We start from the raw sequence: 13,524 nt of genomic DNA on the forward strand, positions 1-13,524 counted from the left end.
GACGAGAAATGACCACTGTTACGGATTTGTTCAAATGATTCTCACAAACGTAATATAACGCAAAACGTCCCAGGATGTGAATCGAAGCATTTCCATGATAGGGGGAGTTCTCAAAGTATGTTAAGATGTTGATCAATTAATTCCCCATTGAAGTCTTGTGATGATGATCTTAATGGTCGAGCCTTGAAATCAGTGGATAAAGATGTTGAGAGACTAGGAAAGGTCTTCATAATGCAGGATGGTTGGACCCCACCTTTGTCTCGCGGACAGTCAATCGGATCATGGCTGAATCTCGTTTGAAAAGGTATAGGGACATCTTCAATATTCATAAGCAAGAGCCAGTGGACAGGAAACTCGACTTGATTTCATCGATATATATTTACATATAAATGTATAAATAATTATTTTCAATTGCTTTTACCAAAACCAGCGACACAACTCAAACAAAATATATCAATAATTTTATTATATAATTTTCCACTCAAGCTGTTCCCAATGTGTGCGTTAGGATGTAATAACAAAAGCATAACAAATGGTGATAAAAAAGGTAATTTGGTATGAGGCTAAATATCCTCACAAAGAGCACAACCAAATTTTGGACTGATATGATAGCACAATCCGCCGGGTAGCACCATTGGCTGAGGGTGCGGCTGTGGCGCTGGTGCAGTGCCTTCCGCTAGTTAGGGCAGGAATTTTGGAATTTGTTCACGAGGGCCAGAGATAACTCGCCTACTCTTTGCGGAGGACACCATGGGATCTTTAACGTCCACCAACGGATGATGGTAGACGGGACGCCAGTTTAACATCCATACGTGGGACGGCACACACATCGATGAATATCCCTGTCTGTGAAACACCGGAATGACAGTTTATAGCTGGGTCGGGATTCAAACCCAGACGAGACAGCTTCGAGGCGAGTATGCGTACCTCTAGGCCATCCTTTCGACCCGATATGATCGCCAAGAAACCGCTGCACAGGGAGCCACCAAACAATCAGATTAAACACGTGCCACCTTGGATCACCTTTGTGTACGAGCTGTAAACGATAAATGAGGAAGAAGCATCTGAGTACCGAGAGTGAGGTCCAGTAAATATCGAACTTCCGTAAAAAGGCAACGTTCGAACCCAAAATATGAGTGTGACTAGAGAACCACAGAACTGGAAAACAAAGTTAATTACATTAAAATTACTAAGGCCCCTGTCCATGCCCTTTGGCATGCGTATAAAAAGAAAAGAAAGTAACACCAAATTTGGAGGCACTTAACTCGGGGGTAGTCAGAAAAGGTATTTTAAAATTGTCCTTCATTCCAAGCACGAATAGCCAAACTCAAGAGATAATTAAAAGCAAATTTAATTAAACGTGCTGCATTGCATTCTGCATTCCATTTCTTTCTTCTTTTTTTTTTTCCGAGCAATGAAATACTTTAACCTTTTCTGCACAATCTTGCCCACATCTTCAAAGTCAATGCCTGGCACCGTAAGCACCCGCTAAATAAGATGGCGTGCATAGCGATCCCCGCTGCGCCGGGTGATGGAGCGCCTCATTTTGTTCTGCTTTACCCATTGTCTACCTTCGATACTTACAGCCATACCAAAACAGCTCAACATCATATTCAAAGCTTGTGAACTAGGGAGACCTCGATATTGCCTGCTTTCTGGTCCTCGGTTACATGCAGTTCAAAGGTGAATGTGACTCCTTTCATGAGACACGTCCCTTCCTTTTGTAGACAGTAGTAAACCAATGATTCCACGCTCAAGGTCGTCCGTCTCTGCTGCACGTCGTCGCTTCCAGGAACTTGCAGCATGATGACGGTTTCATCCGGTGGTCGGGCCAAGCGGCCACTGATTACTTGTTCCTTCAGGAACCAATTGGAGCCTGAATGAACCCAACAAGCAATGGACTTTTATCAATCAGAATTTCTGCTTTAATTAATCTGTTTTTACTTTAAAAGGGCCATTTTATAAAAGCCCTTTGAAGATAAATAAAATTAATTTTAAAATTGTAATGCTTTTCAACAGTGTTACAACATTCGTTTTCAATATGTTTCAAATATGTTTCAAACAATAGTTTTCAATAGTGTTACAACAACACAATAACAGGCATTTTAAGGTTCCCTGCTAGAGCGGGGGTGAGCCCTGCGGACCCCATGACAATCTTCTCCATTTTGCCCTATTTTTGAATCCCCGCTATTCCCCATCTAATGATTGTAATCCTAATGATTCTAATGATTAATCATCGAATGATAATGCGGATCTAATGATTCATTTCTAATCCTATTTTTGACCCCCGCCAATTCACCCCAGATCCACTTTTTTGAAATACCAATTTCTTTCCTGGAAGTCCTTGCAGTGTCCTTGTGTTTTATACCTCCCCCTTCCCATGCGTCCTCCCCACAAGCCATCTCCCTCTCCCTCCCACAGATCTCCCGATGTCCCTGCTCTCAAATATTGTGTTTGTGTGCTTCCCTCTCTCTACCCATCTTGTCTACCACTCCCCTTATTATGTTTTATGTCTGTTTGATTTTTTGTGTGATTAATGTTAGCTCTTACACGATCCTTGAGCTTGTATCCAAAAAAAAAAAAAAAATCTCCCCTTGCCCGCATTTCTTCTTCCACCACCTTTGGCCAAGTCTTTCTCGGTCTTCCCCGTCCTCTACTTCCTGCTACATTAATTTCCATCACTCTTCTCAACCAGTCACTTTCATCCTTCCTCAACACATGACCAAACCATCTCAACCTGTTCCTCTTCACAGCATCCATCACAGGCTCTATTCCCATCATCTTTCGCAATTCATCATTTGGCTTCCTCTCTCTCAACGATACTCCGCACATCCACCGAACCATTCGCATTTCCACCCTTTCCAGCCTTCGTTGCTGCTCTCCGTTCATTACCCATGTCTCGCTCCCATAAATCATAACACTTCTCACACATGCAGCATACACCTTTCCCTTCAGCTTCAACGACACTCACCTCCTCGTGAGCACGCCACTCAGTTCCCAAAACTTCTTCCATGCACATCTCACTCTACTTCAATAGTGTTAGTTAAACAAATTTATAACTTCAACTGTAATCATTTTTTCTCCAACCTCAGTTTAGAAAAAAATGCAGATAATGAATGTTGCGGCGAAAAGGAAACTAAATAATAAATGTTCCCAATAAGTGAGTGGATTAAAGAGTGGAGAGACGCATGCATGTTCCACAGGTGCATCATCAAAGATCGGCTTACCTTGCACTTGCCAATAACTTGGTGCACCTTCAGTGAGACAAGCTCCGGCTGGGAGGTCGAGGCTCAAGGCAAGATGCAGTCCTTGTCCAGGTGCCACGGTTACCGGTTCCAGGTGAACATGCGGCGAAGTTCTCGAGACGATAGAACGATTAATGGAGGTCGAGTCTACGGCAACATCCACAACGTCGACGAAACGTATCGCCAGCTTCAGAAGGAAGGAGGGATGGAAGAGGTGAGAATGCAAAAGGGACAAGTTAGGAAATCGTAAGGACATCAACAGCATGTTGTGAAATGATACAACATCACCTGTATTTCCACTTATATTATGATTGTTTGGATTATGAGTGTTTCATTATTACATCACACCCAGGAGTCAATCGCAACCTGCTTTCAATTGCACATTCGTAATTATATTCCAATTTATAAAAAAATTAAGAAGAAAGATGTGTTGCAGAACCCAATACTTGTGAAATCAAAATAATCAATACTTGCCATGGAGACAACAATTTCACAATTAAATAATTTAACCTATCAAGTGTTTTACATGATTGGTTGTTGTACCTAACAAAATGGGTTTCTACATTTTCTAATTGTGGCGTAATAAGTGTTTTACATGTTTAGGATGGCCTTGATCTTGATCTTTGACTAAGTTTGACCAAATCATCAATTTGGTTTCAGGCCTGGTCACTCTACTCTGGACATGCTGCTTTTGCTTTCTCAACAATGGATGGAGGTCCTCAATGCCAAACAGGAAATTAGAGCTGTCTCCCTTGACATATCACGTGCCTTCGATACGGTCTGGCACCCCGCTCTGCTCACCAAACTCTCCTCCTTTGGTATCCATGGAAATCTCCACGCATGGCTGGCGGACTTCCTCTCTGGTCATAGTCAACGTGTGGCCCTGAATCGATTTCTCTCATCTCCCTTCCTGTTCAGGCTGGAGTTCCCCAAGGCAGTGTTTTGGGCCCTGTGCTTTTTCTGGTCTTCATCAATGATCTCTCTGACTCTCTTGAAAATCCTCTCTATCTCTTTGCTGATGACTCTACTCTCTGTCGCTCCATTCCTCATCCCTCAGATCGGCAGTCTGCAGCCTCCTCACTCTCTGCAGACCTGGACAAAATCACAGACTGGGCAAACAAGTGGAATATGTCTTTCAATCCTGACAAATCTCACACTCTTACGATGTCTCTCCGAAAAGACCGACTGGACAACCCTCCGATCACTTTCTGAATAATCCTCTCCAAGAAGTTCTGTCACTCAAGCTTTTGGGTCTCACTATCTGCCATGATCTTTCCTGGGAAACCCACATTTCAAATCTGGCCTCCAAAGCCAGTCGCCGACTGGGCATCCTCCGTCGTGCGAAGTCCTTCCTTGGCACACCTGAGCTCCTCACCACATACAAGGCTTTCATCCGCAGCTCAATGGAATACTGCTCTCCCCTCTGGGCTGGTGCTCCTGCCTCACACCTAGCTCGTCTTCACGCTGTTGAAACCAAAGCGTTCAGAACCATTGGAATCGCCCACGACGAAGCTAACTCCAAGGGCCTTTCACTCACTCACCGCAGGCAGGTGGGTGGTCTTTTCGTCTTCTACCGACTCCTCTCTGGCCTTGCCCCCCGAGCTCTCTCTGGGCTCTGTCCCCCAAATATTCCTACAGGTCGCACAAGATCTGCCTGCAACCCTATTATGGTTAAACTGCCAAAATCAAGACTCTCTGCTCACCTTCACTCCTTCCTTCCTCTTTTCTCCCGCCTCTGGAACAAACTCCCTCACTCTCTTCAATCCCTCTCCACCCTCCAGGTCTTTAAAACAGCTGTTCACCACCATCTCTTATCTTCCCCCATTCAAAACCTTGATCTTTTCTACCCCTGCTAATTTCATCCCAAATCCACTTTTGTGAAATACCAACTTTTGTCCTGGAAGTCCTTGGTGTCCTTGTGTTTTATACTTCTCCCACCCCCACCCCCTTCCCACGCCTCCTCCCCCCAAGCCCTCTCCCTCCTACACATCTCCCTGCTCTCAAATGTAATGTTTGTGTGCTTCCCCTTCTCTCCCCATCTTGTCTTCCGCTCCCTCTTTTTACATATTTTGTTTGTCTGGTTGATTTGTTTGTGAAATAAATGTTAGCTCTTCCACGAGCCTCGATTCAGTATACAAAAAATAAAAAAAATAAAAAAATCCTCACATATACTAAACCTATTCACAAATAAGCTGTGTAAGTTTCAATTTGATATCTTGAAGAATTATTGAGGTAAGATGACAATAGATTCAGAAAAAGTCCCATATCTATCTATAATTCCAGTAATCTCTGTGTGTGTGTGTGTGTGTGTGTGTGTGTGTTTGTCTGTGACCGCTGTTTCTCGACAACTACCGGTCCGATATACTTGAAACTTGCCAGGTATATTGCTGGGGACCTGAGGATGTGCCTTTTCAAGGTTTCATATTAATCGGAGAAGTAGTTACCGAGCTATGGCGATTTATTTACCAAACTCCGCAAGCCGTTCGCTTTGGCTTTGCGAATTGGACCAAACCATTTCATGTAAATAGAGGGGGGGGATTGTCACCGTACTCGCAAGCCGTTCGCTTTGGCTTTGCGAATGGACCAAACCATTTCATGGACCAAACCATTTCATGTAAATAGAGGGGGGGGGGGGGGATTGTCACCGTACTCGCAAGCCGTTCGCTTTGACTTTGCGAATGGACCAAACCATTTCATGTAAATAGAGGGGGGGGATTGTCACCGTACTCGCAAGCCGAGGAACGGGCACCCACGTACGGGCACGTCCTAGTCTATCTATAATTCCAGTAATCTCTGTGTGTCTGTGTGTGTGTGTGTGTGTTTGTCTGTGACCGCTGTTTCTCGACAACCACGGGTCCGATATACTTGAAACTTGCCAGGTATATTGCTGGGGACCTGAGGATGTGCCTTTTCAAGGTTTCATATTAATCGGAGAAGTAGTTACCGAGCTATGGCGATTTATTTACCAAACTCCGCAAGCCGTTCGCTTTGGCTTTGCGAATTGGACCAAACCATTTCATGTAAATAGAGGGGGGGGATTGTCACCGTACTCGCAAGCCGTTCGCTTTGGCTTTGCGAATGGACCACATTTCATGGACCAAACCATTTCATGTAAATAGAGGGGGGGGGGGGGATTGTCACCGTACTCGCAAGCCGTTCGCTTTGGCTTTGCGAATGGACCAAACCATTTCATGTAAATAGAGGGGGGGGATTGTCACCGTACTCGCAAGCCGTTCGCTTTGGCTTTGCGAATGGACCAAACCATTTCATGTAAATAGAGGGGGGGGATATAATTTTAGATATATATATATAGTACGGGCACGCCCTAGTGATTATAATGGGGTGAGACTGTTATCATGGAAACTGTTGGCATGTCAAAACGGCTAAATCGATAATTCTGATTTTTGGTAAACCAATCCAGTGAACCAATATACAAATCTTGTTCAAATTTCAAGTAAATTGGATGGAAATTGATGATTTTATGTGACTTTGGCCTTTGCCCCCTTGAGCTTTGACCACAAAAACAACATGCTTCTAGCTTTTGATTGGTGAACCAATTCAGTGACCCAATATGCAAATTATGTTCAAACTTACGGAGTATCTACCCTCCGGTGGGTGGAGATTGAACATAACCTGTAGAAAAAAATATCGTCTTTATATTGCAAGAAGACGATGTAGATGTTTGTTTGGTGTGCGTCTAAAGGGGTCTAACGGGTCTAAATGTCTAAACGGTCGAAGATGTGTAAAGGTGTAAAGGATCTAATGGTTTCAAAGGAATCTATAGAGGTCTATAAGGGTCGAAAGGGTATGTTCCAATAGTAGTTAGTGTCAAAAGTGGTTTAAACAGTCTAGAGGGATCCAAGGGGCCTAAGCAGTCTAAAAGGTCTTAGAGGTCGTAAAAGGTCTAAAAGGAACTTCATACATGATCTCAGGCTCGTTCGTGAAGCTGACCGACACGCACACACGTGCACGCACATACACACACACGGACACAGACAGATACGCGAATACGCGACACAAGATGAATATACATGACACAAGACTGTTTAATGAGACAAACACATCCACTGAGCTTGGGGGAAGTGCCATCCACTACCTGGGTTACTCTGGGTACCAGTGACGTCACAACAATGGTGCCGTTTTCTCACCCCAAACAGTGGGGGATTTCCCAAGAAGGGGATTGTCCATTTTCTCAACCTTTTAAATGCTGAACGTCAAGCAAGTTAGCAGCATGTACCATTTTAAAGTCTTTGGAATAACTCAGCTGGGGCTTGAACCCTGACCTCCCAGACTCAGAGCTGATGGTCCAAATAGTCCATGGGCCAGACCAGATATCGGTACCATATTGGGGGGCAAAACTTTAGTGGTACTACATTATTGGTTGGGTCCATATAAGTGAATTAATATGTGATAGCCTTTCCAGAAGAGTAGCTTAGTCTATTTATTTTGCAATTTACTGTTTCGGTACCCTCCGGTATTTGCGTATATTGGTAGTATCATTCAAAATGATGTAACATATTCCTATTAGTCAATTATCAACAAATAATATGCCTTAGGTATCCAAAACAAGTTGCTTTTAGTATTACAAGCAAATATATTGAGCTAAGCATACACATTTTTGAGTTGGTAGTTAAAATAGCGCTGATTTGCATGTAAAATTTGATTGAATTTGGGGAATTTATGAATACGATTTGTTTAAAAAATTTTTTTTAGATGTCCTATAGGTTCCCCATTACTAGTGTATCATTTAAATGGGTTAATTATGTTTTGGGGGAATCAAAAACTATGATGATCTATGGTAATTTGTTGATTTTACAGACGTTTTCCTTACCCTACCCCCAAAATGCAAACAGTGACCGGAACTAGGCATTTTGCATTGTAGCTCCAATTTAACCATATGTTCAAGCTTATTGTTATGTTTGAAGTTTCACATTGGAGATTCCATTAAACCAGGGTTTATTCAGTTGTCTGAAATGTATTTAATTTTTGATTTTCATAGAAGAAACATAAAAATCTGTTAATTCCTGCTTGAAGTGAACATTGTCTGTGTTTTTTAACCTGAGATCCCAAAACGATGTGCAAGGAAATCTTGATTCTATTTAAGACTTAATAAAAATATTTAGTTTCATGTAATTGAACATTTGCTCCTTTCTCAAACAGTTGAGAAAATCATTTATTTATTTAAAAAAAAAAAATCAAAGGTGTTTGCTCCATTAATTAGCAATATATTTTAAAAGTTATTATCAATGCCAATATAACCTAACAAGTAGTCAGTAAATATGTTTAGTGCATCCTGGCATCATCAGTTTATTTTTTTTAAAAGATCCTATTCCAAGGCATACTGATTGGGAGCCTCCTGCACCATAATCCTACATAACCAGGGAATACCCTGGGAAATCCCCTGGGAAACCCCCAGATGCACATGTTGAAGGAAGATGCAGAGTCGGACATTTTAAGAGCAATTCAGGTAATTTATGGCTTTCAACCAGCAAATAATTGTGTGATTTAGTTATTTCACTGTTCTCAGATCCATGTGAATCATATACATTGAAGGTTTTGATTGAAAATTGCTAATTAGTGATCATTTGCTTCTGTCTCAAATATGTATCACTTTTTTCCGAGGCTCTGTACCAGCGGGTCCAAATGTACATGAGTGCTATTTTTAAATATTTGATGTAAGATAATTAATGTAATTATTCTTTAGAACTTAAAGCTGTGACTTAAATTACCAGTTCACTGGTAATTCCCTGTTTGTCGTTAAAGGCGGCAAAAAGGGTTGGCGTCAGGAAGGGCATCCGGCCGTAAAACATTGCTTCAAAAAGGGGACCAAAAAACAACAACAACCACGGTTCCCGAAAAAAGGCCAACCCCCGCTTGCGGGGAAAAATGGCCTCTAAAGGTGGTTATATATATATATAACTTAAAGCTGTGAACCTGGTGCCAGCCTCATGTTTGTAAAAGGTAAATGTAATTATGTGACATTTATTTTTAAATAGTTCACCCAGGATTCAATATGTTATATTGATTTTCAAATTGTTAACCCAAGATACGTAACAGATAACATTTTCAGACTGGTTAAATGCATTTTTATGTTAACCGTTTTCATATAACAAGAATCAATGCAGGTATTTTAAGCTGTAATATCTCCCATGGATGAATGGTTGTATGTTGCAGGCTCACGGTGGCACTGTGAATGACAATGGAGGCAACATTTGAAAAGGATAGCAGCTTACCATGGAAGCGGGTACGCATGGACTGTATGATACAGTGTTCAGATCAGGAGAAGCCTGATGATCCATTGGTATCCCCACAAGACCTGCAATCATGGAAAGCTCGCATTTGACAACATGGTCCAATTTTGGATATTGCCAGAGACTTACTTGATGGTGAAATCCCCATTGTACAGTACCACCGCAACTGCCGTAGCATTTTTACCATGAAGAAAGCCCTCGATTCCATCATTGCCCAAGAGCAACCCTGTGATGAAAGCCCAAAAGGCAGTTCCAAAAGGCCATCTAGATATGCCCCCAGCACCTCAAGGGTATATGATGAAAGATGCATCTTCTGTCAGAAGAAAAGCAAATATATGAAGGGTCAGAGGACAAGGGAACCTCTCATACAATGTTCAGAATTACGTGCTGATGCTAAAATAAAGAAGGCTGCCCTCAGACAAATGGATGAAAGGATGCTTGCTATCGTGAGCAGGGAGCTTGTAGCTGCTGAAGGGCACTACCACAGATCTTGCTATCGTGCTTATACGAGGGATGAGTCTGACACCAGCGGTGATGCTGGGGCTGAGGAACAGGTTGAAGACACTGAAGCTCGATATGATGAAGTAGAGAAGCAATCATACAATGAACTCTTCTTGTATATTAGGAATGAACTCTTTCCAAATCCAGATGTACTGCCTATGACATATTTCACATCTAAAGTAGTGAAAAGCATGAATTCCATTGGTATTGAAAAAGTCAAAGAATCTACCAAAATCATATCAGGCGTAAATTAGAAAGTGAATTCGAAGGGGCACTTCGCATTGTTTCAGATTCTAAAGGAAAGCTTCTGGTATACCAGATGATTGAGCTTGCTAAAATGACATATTCCCTAAAGGCAGAGTTGAACAGGTTGAAATCTGTCAGCCCTGGAGACATCATAACAAAAGCTGCTTTGCAGATAAGAGACGACATCAAAGAGCAAAGTCCATGATGGTGATCCATGATCATTGACATTTCAAGAACATTGCATATTTGTGGGTACTGTGTTGGCATTCAGTTAAAAGCTTTAACACAATAACAGGGATATTCATTTGTGACTTGTGTATCTGTTACAGATTATATAAGTACATGGTTGCGAGTATCCCGGTATATAGTATCCCGGTGTGTACAATGTGTATCCCGGTGTGTACAGAATAGGTTTAGAATAGGTACACCGTATCCCTGCGCATCGTAAGAGGCGACTAAGGGTTGGCGTCAGGAAGGGCATCCGGCCATAAAAACGTTGCCTCAAAAAGAGAACCATGATTGTCATGGGGCCCGCAAGGCTAACCCCCGCTATAGCGGGGAAAAATTGCCTTAAAAACGATCATTCATTCATATTCATATGGTTGCGAGTATCATTTGGCAGTTTGTATAAAACCCGCAGAAATATGATTACACATCTAATCTGTTGAACTTTGTTTGCTGAAAAATTTAGATATCAATCTATTAGGTTATTGGAGAAAGAAAAATAATCACTTTTCATACATTCTTGTATCCTAGATACATTGTGTAAGCCAACTGAGTTCAAATGGGGCCTGTGCATGGCACCAAAATATATTTCAGGGGAATAACACACGTAATTTATAAAAATCAACAAAATTTTACATTGCAATTCGAGCATAATTTCCACATTAATAGCAAAATATATCAACAAATTGTGAGTGGTTGAGTGTGGAAAAGGAGACTCAAGGTATTATATGTATTATTGTGTGCTTATTATGTTATACTAGTCCACTTGGAGGTATATTTGCATAATGAATGAAATTCACGGAGTGTGTTTTTTGGGTGTTTTACGTGCATAGGGTTGATACATTCAAGAGGTGATATCTACCAATAGGCTACTACTCTGGGATGGCTATCATATCAAAATATGATCTACAGATATATACCAATTAAAAAATCATAACTAGAATTTGCCCCCCCAGGTGGTACCGATAAGTGAAATTTCAGGTCTGGGCCCACGGACTAAAACATTACATGAAGAAGACTAAAGGGGTCTAAAGTGTCTAAAATGATTTTAAGGGGTCTAAATGGTCAAGGGGTCCAAGCGCTGTAAATGTCTAAACTCTAAAGGTTCTAAGGGTCTTAAAAAGTCCAAATGGTCAAAAAGGTTGAAAGGGTCGAAAACTGGGGTGGGCAAAATATGGCCCGCGGCCCGGATTCTGCCCATATTTGCTACTGTCCGGCCCCCACGACTCCCAAAACAGACTATATTCTTCCACCCTTAAAACGAAAACCAGATCAATGAGTTTTGATCAAAATGGTTATTTAAACACAGTCGAAGGAATAACATTTTTGGGGACTTTTAATTTACTTTATCTGCATACGTTGTACAGGAGAAAAACAATGCAATGTCTGTGTGGAGGTTACGGTCCTATAATTGGCTGCTATGATAACGTTGATAAATCATAGCAGCCAATTATTTAGCACAGGAGCCACACAAAACATTGCTAGTTTTCAGTTTTTCAGGAATTCACATTTAACGTACTTCAGTGGAGGGATACAAAAATGAGTTTATTAAAGAAGAGAAAAGTAGACGCTGAATGCCGAGTGTTTAACAAGGAGTGGACTTCAAAATACTGCTTTACGGATGTACAGTGCCTTCAGAAAGTTTTCACACTCCTTTTTCAAACTTTTTTTTTCAAACTTTTTTCACATTTTGTTGTGTTACAGCCTGAATTTAAAATGGATTATATTGAGATTTTTCTTGTCACTGATCTACACAAATGATCCCATAATGTCAAAAGTGGATTTTTTTTTATTTTTACAAAATAATTAAAATGAAAACCGCAAATGTTTTGAGTCAATAAGTATATAAACCTGTCAAGTATACAAAATACAACAAGTATATAAGTATACAAAACAACGCTGACAGAACTACAGAGTTCCTTGTCTGAGATGGAAGAACCTGCTGGAAGGACAACAGTTGTTACAACACTTCACAAATCTAGGCATTACGGTAGAGAGGGCAGACGGAAGCCACGCCTGAGAAAAAAGGCACCTGTAGTTTGCAAAAAGGCACGTGAAAGACTCAGAGCATGAGGAAAAGATTCTGTGGTCTGATGAGGGAAAGGTGAACTCTTTGGCCTCAGAGCAAATCGCTACATCTGTTGGAAACCAAGCACAGCTCATCATCCATCTAACACAATCCCGACTGTAAAGCATGGTGGTGGCAGCATCATGCTATGGGGATGCTTTTCAGCAGCAGAAACTGGGAGATTTGCAATGATAGAGGGAACAATGAATGGAGCAAAATACAGGCAAATCCTGGAGGAGAATAGATTTCAGAGTGCAAAAGAAGTCAGACTGCGGCGAGGATTTGTGTTCCAACAGGACAATGACCCCAAGCATACAGCTAAAGCAACACTGGAATGGCTTCAGAACAAGAATGTGAAAGTCTTTAAATGTCCAAGCCAAAGCTCAGACCTGAATCCCATTGAGAATCTGTGGAAAGACTTGAATATTGCTGTTCACCGACGCTCCCCATCCAACTTGACAGAGCTTGAGCAAATCTGCAAGGAAGAATGGGAGAATCTCCACAAATCCAGATGTGCAAAGCTGATACAGACATACCCAAGAAGATTGGAAGATGTAATCACTGCCAAAGGCACTTCCACTAAGTATTGACTCAGGAGGCTGAATACTTATGATGTAAATTAGATATTTCTGTGTTTCATTTTCAATGAATGTATAAAATTTTCAAAAACATGTTTTCACTTTGCTATTATGGAGTCTTTTGTGAAGATCAGTGACAAAAGAAATCTCAATTTAATCCATTTTAAATTTAAGCTGTAACACAACAAAATGTGAAAAAGTCAAGGGGTGTGAATACTTTCTGAAGGTACTGTGTATGTATGTATGTATGTATGTATGTATGTATGTATGTATGTATGTATGTATGTATTTATATATATATATATATATATATATATATATATATATATATATATATATATCTATATATATATATATATATATATATATATATATATATATATATATATATATATATATATATATATATA

General features: G+C 40.9%; 1 protein-coding gene across 3 annotated transcripts in view; it reads right to left on the reverse strand.

The window, feature by feature from the left end:
• Positions 1–446: 446 nt before the first annotated feature.
• NHLRC2 (NHL repeat containing 2) overlaps positions 447–13,524 on the reverse strand; it is a 277,896-nt gene continuing 264,818 nt past the window's right edge. For all 3 annotated transcript variants that reach the window (XM_078773794.1, XM_078773795.1, XM_078773793.1), the window contains 2 exons: positions 3,228–3,432; positions 447–1,876 (listed from right to left, as the gene is read on the reverse strand). In XM_078773794.1, coding sequence (XP_078629920.1) covers positions 1,614–1,876; positions 3,228–3,432 — 468 coding nt within the window. In that variant the 3' untranslated portion in view covers positions 447–1,613. The remainder of the gene's footprint in view (positions 1,877–3,227; positions 3,433–13,524) is intronic.

The sequence above is a fragment of the Myxine glutinosa genome, chromosome 3 (genome assembly GCF_964187855.1).
Source record: "Myxine glutinosa chromosome 3, kmMyxGlut1.1, whole genome shotgun sequence".
Classification (NCBI taxonomy): Eukaryota; Metazoa; Chordata; class Myxini; order Myxiniformes; family Myxinidae; genus Myxine; species Myxine glutinosa.